At 39.0% G+C, this 19,160-nt stretch overlaps 1 protein-coding gene across 2 annotated transcripts in view; it reads right to left on the reverse strand.

The window, feature by feature from the left end:
- FBXO38 (F-box protein 38) overlaps positions 1–19,160 on the reverse strand; it is a 39,619-nt gene that overhangs the window by 8,680 nt on the left and 11,779 nt on the right. Inside the window, exons 7-16 of one of the 2 annotated variants that reach the window (XM_074960609.1) lie at positions 18,649–18,786; positions 17,946–18,039; positions 17,280–17,410; positions 16,773–16,943; positions 12,044–12,186; positions 10,699–10,921; positions 10,056–10,175; positions 8,584–8,763; positions 5,856–6,578; positions 736–836 (exon numbers count right to left, since the gene is read on the reverse strand). In XM_074960609.1, coding sequence (XP_074816710.1) covers positions 736–836; positions 5,856–6,578; positions 8,584–8,763; positions 10,056–10,175; positions 10,699–10,921; positions 12,044–12,186; positions 16,773–16,943; positions 17,280–17,410; positions 17,946–18,039; positions 18,649–18,786 — 2,024 coding nt within the window. Of the gene's footprint in view, positions 1–735; positions 837–5,855; positions 6,582–8,583; positions 8,764–10,055; positions 10,176–10,698; positions 10,922–12,043; positions 12,187–16,772; positions 16,944–17,279; positions 17,411–17,945; positions 18,040–18,648; positions 18,787–19,160 lie in introns of both variants that reach the window. The other variant, XM_074960607.1, reaches the window with a different exon arrangement.

Raw genomic sequence — 19,160 nt, forward strand, 5'->3', positions numbered from 1 at the left:
TGTAGAGAGCCATGTAGGGTATGTACTCGTATACATACTCACGCCCTTCAGGCATGCCTTTATTTGCCTAAGTTGTGCCTCACCGGCTACCCTGATATTTATGCCTGTGCTAAAGAGGCTGAGTATGTACTCTGCATGCTGCTGAAAGAAGCATGTAATATAGATGTATCCTTAAACTATATCTTCGTGGCAGGATTATTAACAAGTTTACCTACACTCAATTTACTCTTCAGGTTAGTCTAGGTTGAGTAAGAGCTCTCACATTACAAAACAACACTTGAGCTACTGTGTCCACCCTGGCACTGTACCCACTCATGGGCAGCGCTATCCCATGGTTCTTAGCGCTGCAGGAAGCTGAGCTGCTCTATGAATGCTTTCCAAGTGAATTATGGGAGAACTTGTCTGTCCTTTCTGGGTGTATGGGAGGAACTGTGGGAAGACACTGGAGGGATAGAAGCACTCTATCCTGAGTCCACACTACAAAGCAATTGTGTGAGCAGCTAATGAGTTGTGTTAACTTGAGCTTTAGCATATACTCCCTCTCAGGCCAGCTAACTTGAGTTACAAGTACCACTGCACTTGAGTTAAGGATGTGTGTGTGTTGATGGGACTTGAGATAGGGACCAAACTCAATCTATAATCTGATCTCTGCAGTGAAAACAAGCCTGTAATGAGTCATATGTTCATAAAGCCTCTTGGTTGGGAACCTGTGGTAGATGGGGAAATAAGCCTCACCTGAACATGGTCATCCTCAATAACAGGATCACTAGTGCTTGTTGACTTGTCAGCTGTCCTTTTCCGCTTCATTGTTTGCCGAGGCTTCGGCTTGGCCACTTCTGGAAAAAACAAAAAGGGAAAATTAAAGTACAGTCTTTCCTCTGTACTAAGCTACAGCCAGGAGAAAAGCAGAAGCATTTCCTAATTGGACCTCCAATAGCCTCTAATGCTCTAGCTCCACTAGTGTAGTCATTGGACCACTCTAGACTAGCAACTGGGGTCATAACCCATCAACTGCAACACCACCACTTTCAGATTTAATGGCCAAGTCTGTTCAAATGAAAAAAGTAAATATGATTCCCGATTTCACAGTCAGGGTTGCTGAAATCACTTGTCAAATGTCTTACAGGGAGACAGCAGCAGAGCCAGGTTTAGATCCCTACATCCGAGTCCTCTGCTGTAACAACTAGACTATGCTCCACTCCCCAGAGAGAACTGGAAATTTTTGGAAAATAAAAAGAACCTTAATAGGCTTTTCAATAATTAACTGTACATGTCAACAAACTATTTGAAAGCTCACTCCCATCTCCTTTTCCTGGCCACATCTCTGATGCTGCAGATGACGCTCACACATAAAGCAGAGTCTGGAGCCCAGCAGCTTCCTACACTGTTTTAGTAGTGACAACTATTTCAGAGGAAACACTGACCTCACACTTTGGCAGATTTCTCTTTGCAATTTAAAATTCAAGGTTTTACAGGGACACAGTAATAAAAAAATGACCCTACCATCACTTGGCACTTCTATAGCACCTTCCATCCTAGGATTAAATACCTTATAAAGAAGAATTAATTCTGTTTTGAGACAGTTAAGTAAAACGGATTAATATTTCACTGAGGATGAAATACCCTTTGATATTTTGACATGGATGGGAAGTTTAAAAGGGATGCTGTCAAGCCAAAGAGGCCAAATATTTGAGTTTTTCTTCCCAGATACTCTCAAGTTTAGTGTTTTCCCGGGCCTGCACATTTCCAGGAAAGTGACATTTACAAGAGTCCTCTCAAAAGCGATATTGCAGATTAGAAGGGCTTGGCGAAAGATGACAAGACAAGCAGGATTGTTTACTTGAAAAAGGAGACAAAGACGACCCAACATGATAAAAGTATATAACGTAATAACGGTCTAGAGAAGATAGATCAGGAGCTTCTGTCTCAAAACACAAGAACAAGGGGACACCGCATGAAATTAATGGGTAGCAAATTCAAAAGCATTTTTCACAAAACACATAATTAAACTGTGGTACTTGTTGCAGCCAAGAACTTGGCAAGATTCGGAAAAGGATTGCACATTTATATGGATGACAAGAATGTTGTAAGTGTTATAATTGCTAAAGCTAACAAATTTCAAAATGTAGCTTATACTTTATGCTTCACAGTTTAAACCAGTATCTAACTCACTATTAGATCAGGATGAGAACTAATATGGGGAGGAGGAGAGGCAGATTATCTCACATCTGCCTATTCCATGGTTCTTGTACCTTTCTCTGAAGTGCCTGTGCTGGCCACTGTTGGAGACAGGATACTGGACTAAATGGACCCCAGGTCTGATCCATTCTGGCAATTCCTATGTTTCTAAGTGTTCAGGAGAATGGGACTTGTGTAAATTTTACTTCACTGCCTGCCTACAAGAGTACAGCCAATAAGAACTGAAGGTAGCAGAATGTGGAAAAATAGTTAATATGACTCCTGAAATTGTAGGGTGGATGGGGGGGAGGAGGGAACCTGGGCGCCACTTTAATATTATAGGTCAAAGTCAGTTAGATTTTCTGTAATCTAATAATATTCCACTGCCTCCTTCACTTAGGAAAAACAATGAAGCTACTTTCAGGATACTATGAAGAGATGAATTTAACATTTACACAGGCACAGATTTTTAGCTGACTAATCTTGAGAGGGTCCCCTAAAGTTGGATAACCAGCTACTGAGTATTGCCTATAAGTTACCCTTTTGTGACAATGCTTTCTCTCTGTTCACCTTGGCACTGTTACAAAGTTCTCAAGGTGATACCAATGCAAGTCTGTAGACATGATGTTATGACACTGAGACGATGTCAATGAAAGTTATACCGCCGTTAAAAAACAAAAAAGGAAACTGAACACAAAAGACTGTTTGATAATGTTACAGCTGAGACAAACTCATAAAGGCAAGGAGTTTGAGTTACAATTGCCACTCAAACTTTAACTGAGCCCCTTTGAGCCTGCAGCATTCAGGATCCTCTTCTAGAGGACCCACAATTGTGGGAGATGAAATTGACAGTGAAAAAAATTATTCTATAATTGGAATAAGCAATTCATTGTACATATGTATCATCATCCAGTGTGATTTCATGACAGTACATATAGCATATATGACCAGGGATATAGTCACTTATTGTAATACAAGAAAAACATCCAAAATGTTTGTTGAATTGTGCACAGTACAGCTCCAGGCAAAGATCTCTTCTTCAAAGAGCTTAACATGGATGTAATTCCAAAATGCTGCCTTCAGCTATAAATTAAACTTAAGACAAGTTTCAAATGAAATGCTTATTAAATGACAAAACCAGTTTTGCTTTTTACTGTAATTAGAGTATCATACCCGCCAATAATTTTTCCCCCTTTTGCCAACTTATCTGCGGTATTAGTAATTATTTTTATGATTATTTCACTCTTTGCCATATAAAGCAATAGAAAAAGTTAAAACTTAGATGTCTGAGATAATGTTAAACAATTACTCAAGACAAACAATTATAGAAGATTCACTATCATAAATAAAAGTTTGTTACAAAAGCCAAAAACCACGTCACTTTGTTCCGGAACTCACAGGCAAAACAATAGAGAGCCATGAATCTCAATGCATTTATTCAACCCAATTACAGGAACATTTCTTTAGTTTTGTAACAAACCGTTTTCAAGTTTTGCATTGAATGTAAATGAATATTACATTCCAGCATGGGGGGATGGAAGAGCAGGGAAGTAGACTATAACGCAGCGTTTCCCAAACTTTTTTGGCCACTTTTTAGCCCATTACGGAACACTTATAATATTATTTTGTAGTTGTTTGGTTTTCAAATAAAAAATTGCACTATTTATGCTCAAATATATTTTATTTTATAAAACAAAGCAAAAATACAAATTTAAAATAACTTGAACTAACAATTTCTAATTGGAAAGCGCGTATAAAGCAGTACAAAAATCAAGTGCAAGAGTCAAAATTAGAAACAGTGTTCTACTTAAAAAAAAACCCTGTTTTTATATATTAGACAAACAAACAAATTAGATTTTTACTAGGAAAATCTATTTTTATAAACAGAAATACAAATTTGGATTTAATGGGATTGGTGTTTCTGCGTTTTTCTATCACAAATTCGCTTAATATTAAGAATAATGCTGGAAAAAGAGTTTTATGTTAAATTATAGGTCATTCAAAAAGAGTTGTAAACTATGCTTCAAATATGCCAAATTTAAAATTAAATATAATTAAAGACCCTTTTTTTAAAATTACGATTCTTTCATGGAACCCCTATTCACATCGTGCGGAACACCCAGTGTTCCGCGGAACACAGTTTGGGAAACGCTGCTATAATGGCTTGACAGATGGAGCCTCACTGTTCTATATATGCAGGCATACACAGCATGAATTTGGGCCTGGGCCACACCAGATTTGACTGGTACTTCAAGACCGAGAGCCTGCCTCCAGCATTAGCCAACACTGAATGCTTCAGAGCGGGCAAATGCTGCACAAGGGCATAGATGTGCACACGCTTGTGAGACTGGGTTTTTTGCGGGGTGGGGGATAGGGATTCCTGACTTTCTGCAGGCAATCAGCTTATGCCATGAAATATGAAATGTGAAGACACTTAACATGCAGAAGAAACAGACCCTTTCCTTAATTGAGACAGGAGAACAGCACTCTTTTCAGGAAGACCTGTCTGGCATGCACACAATGCACTATATTCCTTTATCGGTTTCATTCCATTACTATTAATAATGTAGGAAAGTTAGGAAGTTAGGAAACAGAAAATTCAAGATGAATATCAGGATACTGTTTTGAATCTGAGATATATTAAGCTACGGAGTAGTCTCCTAAGGGAAGTGATTTAAGCTTCATCAGCACTTGGGACATTGAACTTGACTGGAAAAACACTCGAAAATGTACTGAAATCAGTCCTGCATTGGCAGAGATATGGATTTGACGACTGAATAAATCTTTTCCATCTCCACTGTCTATGATTCTATAAATAACACCATTATTTTCTGTCCCATTTTACTTGTTAGATGCTCCCAGAGAGGAATTCTGGGTATGTGGAAAATATTATTGAAAAGTGTGCCCGGACTGACAAGTGGAATCTATAGCAGTTTGGACAGGAAACCTTACCTAACGTACAGTAAGAAACAGAAGATGCCAGCAAGTTCCCTCCCCACATCCCAAATTTTAGTCTTTGTTCCATCCCTTTAGATGGGCTCTTTTAGCATTCTGGATATTGTGCAAACTGTTTAATGAGAAATGCATTTTTCAAGTCTCTTATTCATGCCTCAGCAATTGGAAGTGGGATCCATTATGCTGGTGTGTGTTTGTATACTACTAAGGTTGGGTAATAATTACATTTTGCCTTACTGGCTGATCAATTATCACAATTATTGCATCAACTTTTTTCCTCTGGAAAACAGTTAAGCATCCCTGCTTCCTCTTTCACAGAAGTAATTCTTGAATGGGGGAGCAATTCTTATGTTTCAGTGAATAACAGCTTATAAAGACAGAAAAACCAAGATGACTTGTCAAAAAATTTGTAAGTGTTTTTCAAAATAGTAAATGAATTGTTGTTCCAACCTTACCAGATATGCATGACACACATGAAAACATATCAGAAAATATGGAGATCATGGTCACGCTTACAGAAAGATGTGTGACCATAAGCAGCTATGAAACTGATAAATCTGTCATTTTAACTCTCTGGCTCTTCTGTCAATCAATAAAACTGTTTATTTACAAGCATGCAGAATTACTGAGTTATTAAAATATGGATGCTTCTTTTAGTTGATAGTTGCTGCTTTAGTATGAAACAGGAACTCTGAAGTAAAATATACAAGTGTAGGCCATACCTGATTCAGACAACAGCGGTACATGGGACAGTTTGCTTCTGGCTCTTGTTAGAGGCCGGCGGGGATAATCTTCATTATACTCCATTTCATAGTTCCCTGGCTGTGAGCCAGCACTCTCCTCCTCACCAGCAGTCCCACAGACACTCCCATTAGTCCTTTCGGTATTTGCCTCTCCTGGAGGCCCACAGTTTGGCAGCGTCCTAAGCGAAAACTCTGACCCAGTGCTATTTGGCCCATTCCTAGTGTACGTGCCACTAGTGGATGGGCACTCCCCATCAGAGCACCCACTAATCCTCCTTTGTGGCTCCTGCTGCCTATAGCAGGAGCACCTGGAACAAATGGCACCCTCCTCACTGTCTCTCTCATTGGAGCCTTCGCTCTTACAAGGGGAGCAGACACACTGCCTGGATTCATCTGCAATTGTTGGACTGGTGCCAGCAGAGTGGCTATTAGCTGTCCTTGGACAATCAGGGCTTGAAGAAGCAGCACTGCAAGAGTTGGAGGTCCCTGTCGATCCAGTGGCATTAGTGCAACCTGGGTACGAATCTTTGATTTTATTCCTGTCAGGCATGTCGCTGGCTGCTTTCATATCTGCTTTAATCTGCTCACTGGTCACTTGACAGCCTTTCTCACAGCTGCTCTCCTCAGCATGGAATTGCTTGACCTGGCCCACTTGGTTGGCATTGCACCTCTTCCGCAGTGGAGTCTTCCCTTTACCGCTCACTGCTGATACAGTAACATTAAGCATGAAAGAACAATAAAGCAAGCGAATGCAAGGCAATAAACACATATGGATATTGCATATGGACAACATGCAGGATAGTATGCTGTAGGACACCACCTAAAAGTGTAGGCAGCCAGGAGTTCAGCTGCAAAGGCTGTGGGGAGGTCAGTGAGGAACCAATATTGAATTAGGACTTATTCTGAAGTTGTGAGAAGTTAACACTTATCCCATTGGCAACTGAATCTCTCTAACATCCTGGAGCTGCTCATCTGAACTGATGTACCAGGCACACATTTGCTGGATGTGCCTAGGGCTTTCTGGAAGCAGCTCACCGGTTAAAAAGGCCAATGTGCGAGAACATGATATGGGAATGTATTTGTAGCAATTCTTAGTTCTCTTGAAAATAAGGGATTAAATGACAATTTAGAACTGATAGTGCTTCATACTTGCAAAGCACTGTGCAGTCATTAATTTACACACCTACATGTGAGGTATGGTAGATAAGTTTTATTCCCATTTTACAGAGGAATAGACACAGAGTCAGTGTCAAAACCAGCATTAAAACTCAGAAACATCTAGCTCCCAGCCCCTTGCTCAGTGTACTAGACCAGATAGCTCCCAATGGCACTGGTATCACCAGGAAAGCTTCTGCAAACAGCTCTCCAAACGTATCTTAATTCTGACATGTAGCTGTCCCCTGCTATTTCAAATCTGAGTCCCCAACCTCATTGCTACACTGTAGCTTGCCTGGGACTTCCTTTGAGTTGAAACTACTAGTCCTATCAAAAAGTACTAAATTACTAACGGTTTTGAGATGCAGATACACACCAGCTACTAGTGTGAAGCCACCAAATTCATTCTCATTCTGAACTAAGGCTGATGTGCGTTCAGATCTGCAGAAATGGAAGGCTAGTAGAGTACATTAAGCCAACACACCACTCAGGATTATTATTATACTGTTAAGTTAGCTAAACCCTTTCTAGGCTTCAAGACCCAGAAGAACCAGGCCATATATACTTCATGTCAATTATCTGCCATCCTGTGTACAGAATGTAATTCAACGTTTACTTCCACCTTTTGCGTACACATGTGGACCAGTGTCCTACTCAGAGTGAGCAGATGAAGACTTCAGAAATGTTATTAAAGTCATCTGTGTTTCTGAAGAGGTATCACAGACTGAGGATAAAGAACTTGGGTTTTATTCCCATCTCTGCCACAGAGCCACCTTGTGACTTTTGTCAAATTACTTTACCCCTCTTTGCCTTAGTTTCCCTTTCTATCCATTGTCTGTCTTGCCTATTTAGACTATAAGGTCTTCAGGGAAGGGATAGTCTCTTGCTGTGTTTTTCCACTTGTACAACTGGGCCTCAACCTTTATTTGAGCCTGTGGGTGTTACTGTAATACAAACAATGACAGTAACAATAATGAGCCTTGTTCCAAAGCAGAGGAGCCCGAGAGCTGAAAAAAGGGAGGATTCACTTCATTCCTAAGCTATAACATTCTCTTTAAGGTCTGGGTCTGGACTACTTTCTCTGGGACATTCCCAGGAAGCCTACATTATCCATTAGATGGCAGTGGCATTTCCTACCCCTCCCCTAAGCATTTGCCTGATAGCTTTTCAACCTGTGACTGTAGGCACTTTGAAAGAGTTCATATGGGCAACACAGTTGCAAATCTGGACATACAGATGTCTACTGTAAGCCACTGATGCAATGAATGTACCTGCAAATATGTATGAGCAGTCCTGTGCCTGCAAAAATCTGCAGCTATGCCTCTGGCATTTATGCTGTATGTCCCCATTTTACACATGTGAATGCAGCATTATGGGGATGTATCCTACTGCTTCATTCTAGGTTGTAATGGATCTGTATGACTAGTCGTTACCTGAGGCATGGAAAAGAAGCAAAATGGGCTCTTTTAAGCTTCAGTCTCCAAATTAGGAGACTTTGCCTAGTGTAATCCAGCCCTTACTAATAAGCCAACCCATACAAAATCTTTCACACCTGACAGCTCTCTGGTTTCCACTGGATCTCTGACTTTCTCTTCTCCATCAGAGTAACTCTGTGCAATGCTGTTAGTAATGCAGGCTCTTGAGGACCCCATGTTCTCTTCTTCATCCTCACTGTCCGAGTCATGGACAGTAATAGGTGCAGCTTTTACGATAGGCTGAAGGCCACTGGGTCCTAAAAAAGGAGAAGAATGCTGACAGTTCATTTACGCCAGGCAATCACTGATTGTAGGGTATTATAATGCAATAGTTCCTGTCTGGTGAAGCTCTCCAACAGTTTGGGAATACCATAGAAAGAGATGGGTTTGGTTCAACCAACTCTGCACGCTTTTCTGTGGGTCCTGCATAAAAACTGAAATGCTGCAAAAGTGATTTAAAGATGCAGCATTAAAACACACTTAAAACATCAAAAGATGTTCTAATCTATCACAAAAAAAAAAAAAAAAAAAAGGGCTGGCACAATAGGCCAGAATTTGGTTTTCTATGACATGCCTCACACTCGAAGTATCCCGTAAGCATCTTCTACAACAGTGAAAAACTGACAATGCAGTAACTGAGGTGCTCATTTGGAAGGCATTTTGTGCTCATCCCTTAGAATCTGTGTTACTGGGAGCGCAAATGTTAGCCAGGACGTTGGGATTATCCTCAAATCCTTTTGAAAAAGCATCCAGGGATGTCAAACTTCCACCCAGGCAACCCTCAAAGATGGCAGAAAAGACCCCTAGTGGTGTAGCAGTCTTCCTCCCAGTAACATCCCAGAGCGTCTGCACTCAGTGCAAACCTATGTTCTCTTGTGGGGCTCAACTCTCATGCTTCTGGCTGTTGGGACAGAGTGCTGCTAACTGTACCAAATTGGCACAGTATATGGTACCTGTGAATAATTTGAGAAATGAACATCAGCATGAAAGTAAATTTCCTGGGGCTTTTTGGAAAAACACTCCAGTGAACAGACACCATGGTTTTGTTTTAAGCTGTTGACATATCTACAGTGCAGTGTGCTGTAAAGCAAATGGCTGGCATCAGTAACTGAGACTGTCTGATGCGACTCATTAATGCAACTTAAATTAGTGCTTATACAAGATGCTCTGGCTACAACACAACCAAAGGGGAGGAGTCCATAAACTGCAGTGGGAGGAGGGAGACCATAAATGCAAGGGCTGCAACAAGGCAAAGCAAGCTAAGAATATTCATACCTTCTGACCCTCTCATTACACTGCAGTATGAAAATTAGGCCTTAGAAGCATAATCCCGCACCAAATCAACTGTAGAAAAGTGGGGACTGTAGAACAGACTTTAAATCACAACAAGTTTCTTTGCAGTATCCCACCATACCAGAGCTATTAATTCAAATGTCTCACATGTCCTAGCTGAAGAAAAGTCAAGTCAGAATAGAGTCACACTGAACTAATGAATCTTGCAACTCGAAGGATCTTGAAGTAATTACTTTCTTTCCAGGATCAGAATTACCTGCTTGCTCCTCATCAACATCCATAGGAATAACTGCTGGATTATGAGCAGAGGCCTCATTCTGATTGTCCCCCGCAGCCACCCCATCATCCTGTGCCACTTCCTCCATATCATTCAGTGCTGAAAAGATCGAGACAATAAAAATCAACCATCAAGAAAAAGAAGCCAAAGCACATAGCTCAACATATGTAGAAGTATTTCCAGTGATAATCACACTGAAGTCACAGAGAGGCACTGTAGTGCTGTAATATCACTAACAGTAGCTGCCTTATTTCCTCATTGAGTCATGCTGAAGCCTCTCAGAGATTATTGGTTCTGTAACTTCTAGGGCATTCGGGTCCAATTCTATACTCTTGGTTTTGCTGAAGGAAGTGGCTCCTTCAGGATTCTCCATTTTTCTTCCTGAAAAGGTTCCTTGCATTACCATGACAAGTTCATCTGGTTGAGGTCTTTATGCTGCTTTCCCCAGAACATCTGTATCATTTCACTGGATGGTATGCTACAAAGTAACGTGATGCAATCCTAACCCTGACCAAGTGAGCTCAAATACAATACACATTCACTTTTTGCCTACAGTCCTGTGCAAATGGCAATGCAAAATAAGACCATTTCTTTCAGAGGCTCACAAAAGATCAGTGGTTACCCTCGGCTGCAATCTGCTGCTCTTCCACCTGCCCATCTTGCCGCAGCTCGTTCTCCTCGTTCTGGTCATTTGGGTGTTGATGGTTGTTGTGATGGATGTTGGGGTTGTTGTTGTTCTGGTGGTTGTTGTTGTTGTCATTATCATTGTTGGAGTTCTGATTACTGACTAGGGCAGATGAAACACCAATCCCTGTGCCAGCACTCAGGCCCACACGAGCACAGCCCTGAAATAAACAAAAACACAAAAAGATTCTAAATTACTGATGTCAAATTGCCACAATGTATCATAACATCGATACAAAACCATTGTATTGATACTGTTATATTTGTCATTGGGTAGTATATGTGTAGATATGGGGAAGGATCTGCCCACAAAACTTGCGGTACTTACATTGCACAGATTGCGTATTTGGTTGTCAAATTTACACCTTTCCCTTTCCTCTTTCAAACTGGCATTAAAAATGTAAAGTGCAATAGTACACTCTTATGGTAAAAAGTTGTAATGCATAGGTCATAGGATCAGAGAAGCTAGAAATTAAAGAAAATCTAGTAGAAGAGTTTGTATTTCCTTTCCAGAGCAGGATAGGCCCTAGACAGAGGACAGATATTAAAATGATACTATTCTTGATTTTCTAATAAAAACCAAAAACATATGTGATAAAGGTTTCTGGAATAATCATCTCATTAAGAAGTATTTAGTACATTGCCACAGTTGTGAACATTGTTATAAGAAGATATTTAACAGTTTGTGGTGGGGGGAATGAGGAGGGGAGACAAAAATCAGAGAATCCATATATGAAAGTATTCACATTCATGAAGAAATAGTACCACAATTTTACCATGCTGCAAAATCATAAGAATGCTTAGAACAATGTGTAATTCTCTCAATACAAAAATAAGTCTCATGAAAAAAAAAAAAAGGCAAAACCAAAATAGCAATGAAAACCCTAGTAAAAATATGGACAGTACATCTAAACCTTTATTTCTGAGGACAACAAAATATTTAATCATTAGTACCACATTCCACCACTACTGCTGTCTGCAAATGGATACAATTGTTCTTCATTGCATATCACAGATTCATAGATCATAAAGCCAGCAGGGAAAACTGTGATACTCTAGTTTGACCTGCATAACATAGGCCATAGAACTTCAGAGCATATCTTTTAGAGAAACATCTTTCATAGCAATCATTGTATTCCTAAGTCACACACAGAACTATTTAATTAATTATAACTATAAAAAGCATGTACCTTAACAGAACTCTGGTATATTTCAGATGCCCTAGCAACAATAAAAAAAAAAAAAAAAACCAACCAAACCTCAAACTACACAGAAAAACTTACCTTAGGAGGTTCCCGGAACATCTGGTCCAGAGAGATAAACTCCAAACTTGGCAGTAATTCAATGAACTGACTAAAAGAATCTAGCTTTATTGCATGGCATCGCACCAGGGTGAGGTCAACTAGCCGGGTCCATCTTGAATGGTCTGTGGAAGGAGAGAGATATATGCTCCTCTTTTATCTCCTATTAGAACTTTTGCAGATTTGAGACGGTTAGCCTTCCATTACCACCACTATGACAGTTTATCAGCATCGGGGTTCCAAATTTCTGCATCTCCATATTTGTTTATCGTGGGACAGAATAGTTAGCAGAATTATGGAAAACGTTCCATCATTATTAGGGCTCTCTCTCTGTCTTTGCCCTACCCGTGTTTTAAAATGACGACGACTGGGGAAAGGAGTAATTCTATTGTGTCTGCTAACTGTTACTTTCTTCATTCTGTAACCAGTCTGAATACAGTCCACATCTATAACGACTGTTCACCAGGGTGGATAAAAATCAATGATTTAAAAAAAAAATCAAAAATAAAAAAAAAATCAGATTTTTTTGATAAAATGCTTTTTGAGGAAAAAAAGATAGTTTTAATAAGATACCTTATAGCTCAAAGATATCATCACGGAACAGGGATTATAAATTCTAATTCTATAGTATGAGACAATATATTCATGTAATGTTTAAGAAAAGTTTTGTAAATGAGTTCTAATAGTTCATGGAGTAGGGACTCAATCTTATGGAGTTCCAGGGGCTTCTGTATAGATCAATGGGAAGCGGCAGCCAGCACATCCCTCGGCCCATGCTGCTTCCCGCAGCCCACATTGGCTGGTGGGATCTGCAACTGGCCAAACCTGCGGACGCTGCAGGTAAACAAACTGGCCTGGCCCGCCAGTGGCTTTCCCTGACAAGCTGTGTGCCAAAGGTTCCTGATCCCTGGTATAGATTATTTAGGTTAATCTTTCTATCTACCCAATGGGACTCAGTGCTCAGTCTAGAAGATACCATCAGAGATGCTTAGTTGCAGTTCTCAAACTGTGGATTTGTCTCTCCAGAGATAACATGCTTGTTAACAGCAAAAAATGTTTTTTAAATAAATAAAATAAATAATATATAGAGGTGAGAAGTAACAGACCTCAACCCTATTTTCCCTCTGCAAATTTGTGTACACAGAGTCAATCCTTTACCGCTCTCTAAAAGTGCAAAGTTTCAAAAAGTTCAATGAACAGAAGATTGTTGGGGACAGAATAGATCTGGACAAGGAGAAGACGTCTGGAAATAAATGTGAGAAGGGAGGGACAGGCAGTAGAAACAAAAATCAAACTGTTTGAGCAGCATATTCCAGAAGTCTTGAGGTCTTTCTGAGTGTAGCCTTCATTGATTTGAGATCTACCATCCCATTCTCTCACTAGAAGGGAAAACCTATAATGGCAGCAGGCCGTAAAAGACCCAGTTTGGGAATATTTTAATGAAGTTCCTCTACCTGTGGGTATGACAGGCATGCGTGCAAAATGCAAACAGTGCAACAAAGAAATGAAAGGCCTGGTTTCCCAAATGAAACAATATCATGAGAAGTGTTCCTTCTCAGGAGGAAGCTGCGTTGAAGATGATGAAAGGAACATGTCTGAACATGCAGGATTTTCAGGTTGGTAAACTTTTTTATTTCATACTTCTTTCTTAAGGACTGCCTGTCTTCCTTCTGGACTATTCTTGAATTCTCATGTTTGAGCAAAAAATATAGTTGTTACTCTATGGTACTATCATTTTAGATGCAGTTGTGATACAAAATAAATAGCTGAAATAGGCTGATCTTCCTTTTACAATTTCACCTTTAAAGTAGTACTGAGTGTCAATGAATGCAATGAGTAATACTAAATGAGCAGTATGGTAATAATAATTAAATAACGGCATTGACTTATTTTGTTTAGGAGAATCCATCCTCAACATACAGGATTCTGACGACTATCCACCTTCAAGATCACCATCATTTCCTATAGTTTCAGAGTTATCTGCCAATGATAGTGTTTCTGTCACATAGCCACAGTATACCACCTGTAGCAAAAAGAAAAAAAAAATCTCCATCATCCAGAAACAACCATAGATAAGTATGTGATAAGAACCAGCAGATTACAAAAAGAGATAATAGATGAAAAAATTGCCCCATTTGTTTATGCAACAAACTCTCCTTTCTGTATGATTGAGAACCCACACTTCATTAATATGGTTCAGTCATTAAGACCAGGATACAGTCCACCCAACAGAGCAGATGTCACAAGCAAATTGCTGGATAAAGTGTATGAAAGAGAAACTGAGCAGTGTGCAAAAGGTCTAGAGGGTAAAATTGTTAGCCTGAGTCTTGATGGGTGGAGCAATGTCCACAATGATCCTGTTGTATGTGCCTGTGTGACAACAGGTACAGAAACAATTGATACTTCAGGAAATGCACACACAGCAGAATACTTACAAGAAGTAGTAGTAAAAGCTATAACAAACTGAAAAAAAATTCAAATGTCTAGTATGCAGCTTGGTCACAGACAGTGCTGCAAATGTATCCAAGATGAGAAGAAATTTAGAAGAGAGTGAAGAGAGTCCCAAGCTCATAACATACGGTTGCAGTGCTCATTTGATGCACATCCTAGCCAAAGACTTCGGTGTTCCAGAAATAAAGGCTAATGTTATTGAAATTGCAAAATACTTCCGTAACAACCACTTTGAAGCAGCTGCTCTGAAAAAAGTGGGAGGAACCAAGCTAATTCTCCCACAAGACGTGCGATGGAACTCAGCAGTGGACTGTTTTGAGCACTATATCAAGAACTGGCCTAATCTGATGACAGTTTGTGAACAAAATCATGAAAAAATAGATGGCCCTGTCACAGCCAAAGTTCTCAACATTGGGCTTAAGAGAAATGGTGAACACATGCTGAGTACCTGGAAGCCTATTTCTGTAGCCTTGAACAAAACACAGGGAAATAGATGTTTTATTGAAATTTGGAAGAAGCTGAGTGAGATGTTAAAAAGAGAAATATGCAATGACAGAGTTAAGTTACAAGCATTAAAAAAACAAATGGGATAAGCACTATCTCCAGCTCATATTCTTGCAAATATTCTCAATACTCGGTACGAAGGTGGAACCTTAACTGCTGAAGAAGAGGAGATGGCTATGACATGGACATCCAGCAATCATCCCTCCATAATGCCAGCTATAATAAACTTCAGAGCTAAGGGTGAACCATTCAAGAAATACATGTTTGCTGATGATGTTTTAAAGAAAGTCACACCAGTGAACTGGTGGAAGTCACTTAAGCACTTGGATTCAGAGACTGTTGAAGTGATAATCTCACTTTTAACAGCAGTAGCTTCTTCTGCCGGTGTAGAAACAATATTTTCTTCCTTTGGACTAATTCATTCCAAATTGAGAAATCGTTTGGGACCTGAAAAAGCAGGAAACCTTGTTTTTCTTTTCCAGATTATGAACAAACAGGAAGATGAAGGTGAAAACGACTGAGTTAGCTGCAGAAGCCAATATTTTAAGTTTCTCATGTTGACCTGGCTGACACAGTCGATTTAATTTTTTTTTAATATTTCATTTAACTATTTTAGTTAAAAACAATTTTAACAAAAACAAAACATGATTTTAAAAAATGTGAATGTTTAACTAAATTCAAAAATTCATATGCTTGTTTTGTTAAAATATTATATGTTTGCTGAAAAAATCCAGACTACATAACGTTGTTGTTTTAGTTAAATAAAACAATTTAAATGTCTGTGTGGTGATGTTCTCCTCCTAATACTGCATGGCAAGAAAATCCTCCAAATATTAATGATTAACCTTTTGAATTGGAGATAGTTCACCTCCCAATGACTTCATAAATATCTGCTTCAATTACCTTTGGCAAATGAAACAACCAATCATTCATTTTCTGATATAGCTGTAAAACTAATCTGAAAAGTTTTCAAAATAAATCACTTAAAAATGTATAGTGTGTACCTTCTAAAAATGAAACCTACATCTATCTCTGAATTGTGAGGAATATGTATTAAGGTTATAACAACCAACAAGAATGCACTTTTATGTATAAATCCATGATTAAATGGAGCCTTCCTGACTAGTGATTTAAATCCATCCTGCTGTTCACAACCCGTATGAAAAGCATTTGTAGTCTCAGTCTAGCTCATAACAGACAAGCATTCGCATCACAGGAATCACTATCGTAATTAGCACTAATTTGCACTCTTATCAACTCTCAGGAAAGGGGACCAGAGTAGAATCAGCGATAGACACGAAAATACACTCTCATCATCAAACCTGGTCCTACAAAGTCAGAATTCAAGCACAATGAATTATCATGAAAACTTTTAACTTGGACTAACCTTATTAAATGGGTACATCATAATTTTATATGATACACTATTCCACTATATTTCTCACTTACTAATTTGCAAACATCAATAATTCCTAACTACTACCCCAATCTACAGTGCAAATTAACAATACTCTGCTTGTGTGTATATATATTATATATATACACACACACGCATACACACACACAGAAGGCATGCCCTCAACTACCAAATCTTTAAAAAAAAAATAAAAAAAAAATAGACCATTTCTTGGTCTCAGATGTTTCCTTAAATTGCAGGATTATGATGTTCATTTACTGAAAGGAGTTTAAGTAGAAATCTTCATCCTGATGTGAGGCATTCACATTGTATCTCCAGCATTCCAAAAGCATTCAATACCTGTGATCCAATTGTTTGGGTTGTGCAGATGTGGGCAGTTGTACACGACCAGATACTTGATGCAAGAGAATACTTCATTTACAGCTTTCATTCCAATGTCTGTGATGATTCCTGGATTTTCAACGACATCAGCCAAGCCATATTTTACCAAGTCCCCATTAGTCATTTTGCCTAAAGAAAGACAATAGAAGATTTCAGCAATCTGCCGCTTCAGAAGTTGCAGACTTTCAATAAGCTTTTTCTGAGTCCCATACTGTAATCCCATTTGACACAAAGACCAGAGTATTATTTTCATTAGACAAAGCAAAGTCTCTGTCCCAGTTACAATGGAAGTTTCAGGGGGTACAGAAAAATCATACTTGACTAAACATCACCAGATTCAAGAGCAATAATTATTTATATTCTTTTAAAAGCAAGTCTTAGAAAAAAATACACCCAAAACTATCAATTTGCACTATCCTAACCCTCACCAGGTAATTTAAGAATTTTTTTCAAAAATGTGCATACATTGTAGCAAAAACTCATCAACATATCCCAGATGAAGGGTTTCAAACTGTGGGAACTCCAGTTCTGCCATCTTCAGTGCAGAAAAGACACCATCTTTGGTCAGGGAAGGTTGAATTCGCACTTCATGCAACCTAAAAGCAATCAAGTACAGTTCACATTCAAGGTGAGATGCAACAAAGCACTGTTTAGTGCAGAAAACATCCGAGTGAATGCCTCTGTTCCACTCTAGGCAGTAAAATGAAAACATTTATTTGACAATGGTGAAATCCAGTGGATACCTGCATCCTTCAGTGACAGTATTTTGCAGTTATACAGCAATGAGGAACTCCACGCAATTTATAAATACTAATTAAGCCTCATACACACCTGCGAGAAAAATACTAGTATACTCATTTTACAGATGACAAAGTGCAGTAACTTGGCTCAGACCACAGAACAAGTCAGTGACAGACCTAACAACAGAACCCAGGCATGGTAATTCCCAGTCCTTTCCTCTAGCCATTTGATATTCTTGTTATAGATTGTAAAAGTTCACATGGCTTTTCTCTTGAACATTTAAAACTTCTTGTTCTTCAAACACTGGGAATTTATTAAATTATCTAAACAACTGTGATTTGAAGAGAGAGAAACCAGAAAGGAAAGACAATGGCTGGGGAAGGCAAGTACCTTCGTGCAGCAGTTATGATGAGGTAGCCAAGATCCACTTCAAGAGCATTCTTGCAAGCTCCCAAAACTATAGTGTGCAAATTCCTAAAACCACCTGATAACGGGAAAGAAAAGCAAAATTTCACTTTAGTCAATGGGTTGTGGCATTAAAACGTTACTCACTTTCCTGGTGTTATTTTACGAATGCAGAATTGCAACTAATAAAAAGAATACATGCCATTTTAAAGAAAATTAATATAAGCTTCCTTACGTTGACACCTACTGGTAGGAGGTAGCCCTGACTACAACAGAAGTTTCCCAAGAAGCTATTTTTTTTAAATTAAAAGTGACCTTCCTTCAAATTATTCCTGCCAGTTCCACCCTCTAGAAAGTGAAATGACAGTAAAGATTGACATTTGGTTGGAATGTCAAAAGGTAGCAATTCTTTAATAGTTTCCACTGTTATAGAAATATAGAACTTCAATTTAACTTAGCTTTTATTTGTTTTCAGTATTAGTATACAAAAATGTGTCACTAAAGCATATAGTTATACACAGAAGATTAAAACAATACCCAAAAATAAAATAAAAGTCCCATTATTAACACCCTTTCAACATGGCTAAAAGCATACTAATTAAAGAACAAACTGTAGAATAAGATCGGTACCCATGAGATGCCCGAGGTAATTTTGTTCTATTCTTCAGGGCAGTAGGAAGTTGTATACCTGATCTCCAGCTATCTTCTACAACATGCTGGATAAGTCCTCCAAGAAAAGGAACTCGAACCAGTTCTAAATGCTCCAGGTTTCGGGCAGAAGCCAAACCCGTCACTAAGGGGACATATTTCAAAGAATTTGTGGGTCCTGCAGAGAAAAGAAATCTTCTGATAGGGAACATATACACAGAAGGTTGCTTATTTAATACATCATTCAAATAACGCAGCCATCAGATACGCCTATTTGCACCCGTTCAGTTCAGCAAGTTATCAGAACTAAGAACTAGAGGTGTTCTATTAACGTAACAACTCAATACAGCATAGGAGAATTTTTTCCTCAATATCAAACGTGAAATAAAGCCTTTGATTGCTTCTGGAGTACCGCATGATGGGTATCCCAAGATCTTATCTGCATTAGAAAACTTAGTAACCTTACTACAGCAACTGCTAGCAATGGTGCAGCTGTACAGGTGTAAGTGCTAGGGTAGACAGGGCTCAGGCATTTTTACCATCATGTTCTGA

This window comes from Natator depressus, chromosome 8 (assembly GCF_965152275.1).
Source record: "Natator depressus isolate rNatDep1 chromosome 8, rNatDep2.hap1, whole genome shotgun sequence".
In the NCBI taxonomy this organism is placed as follows: domain Eukaryota; kingdom Metazoa; phylum Chordata; order Testudines; family Cheloniidae; genus Natator; species Natator depressus.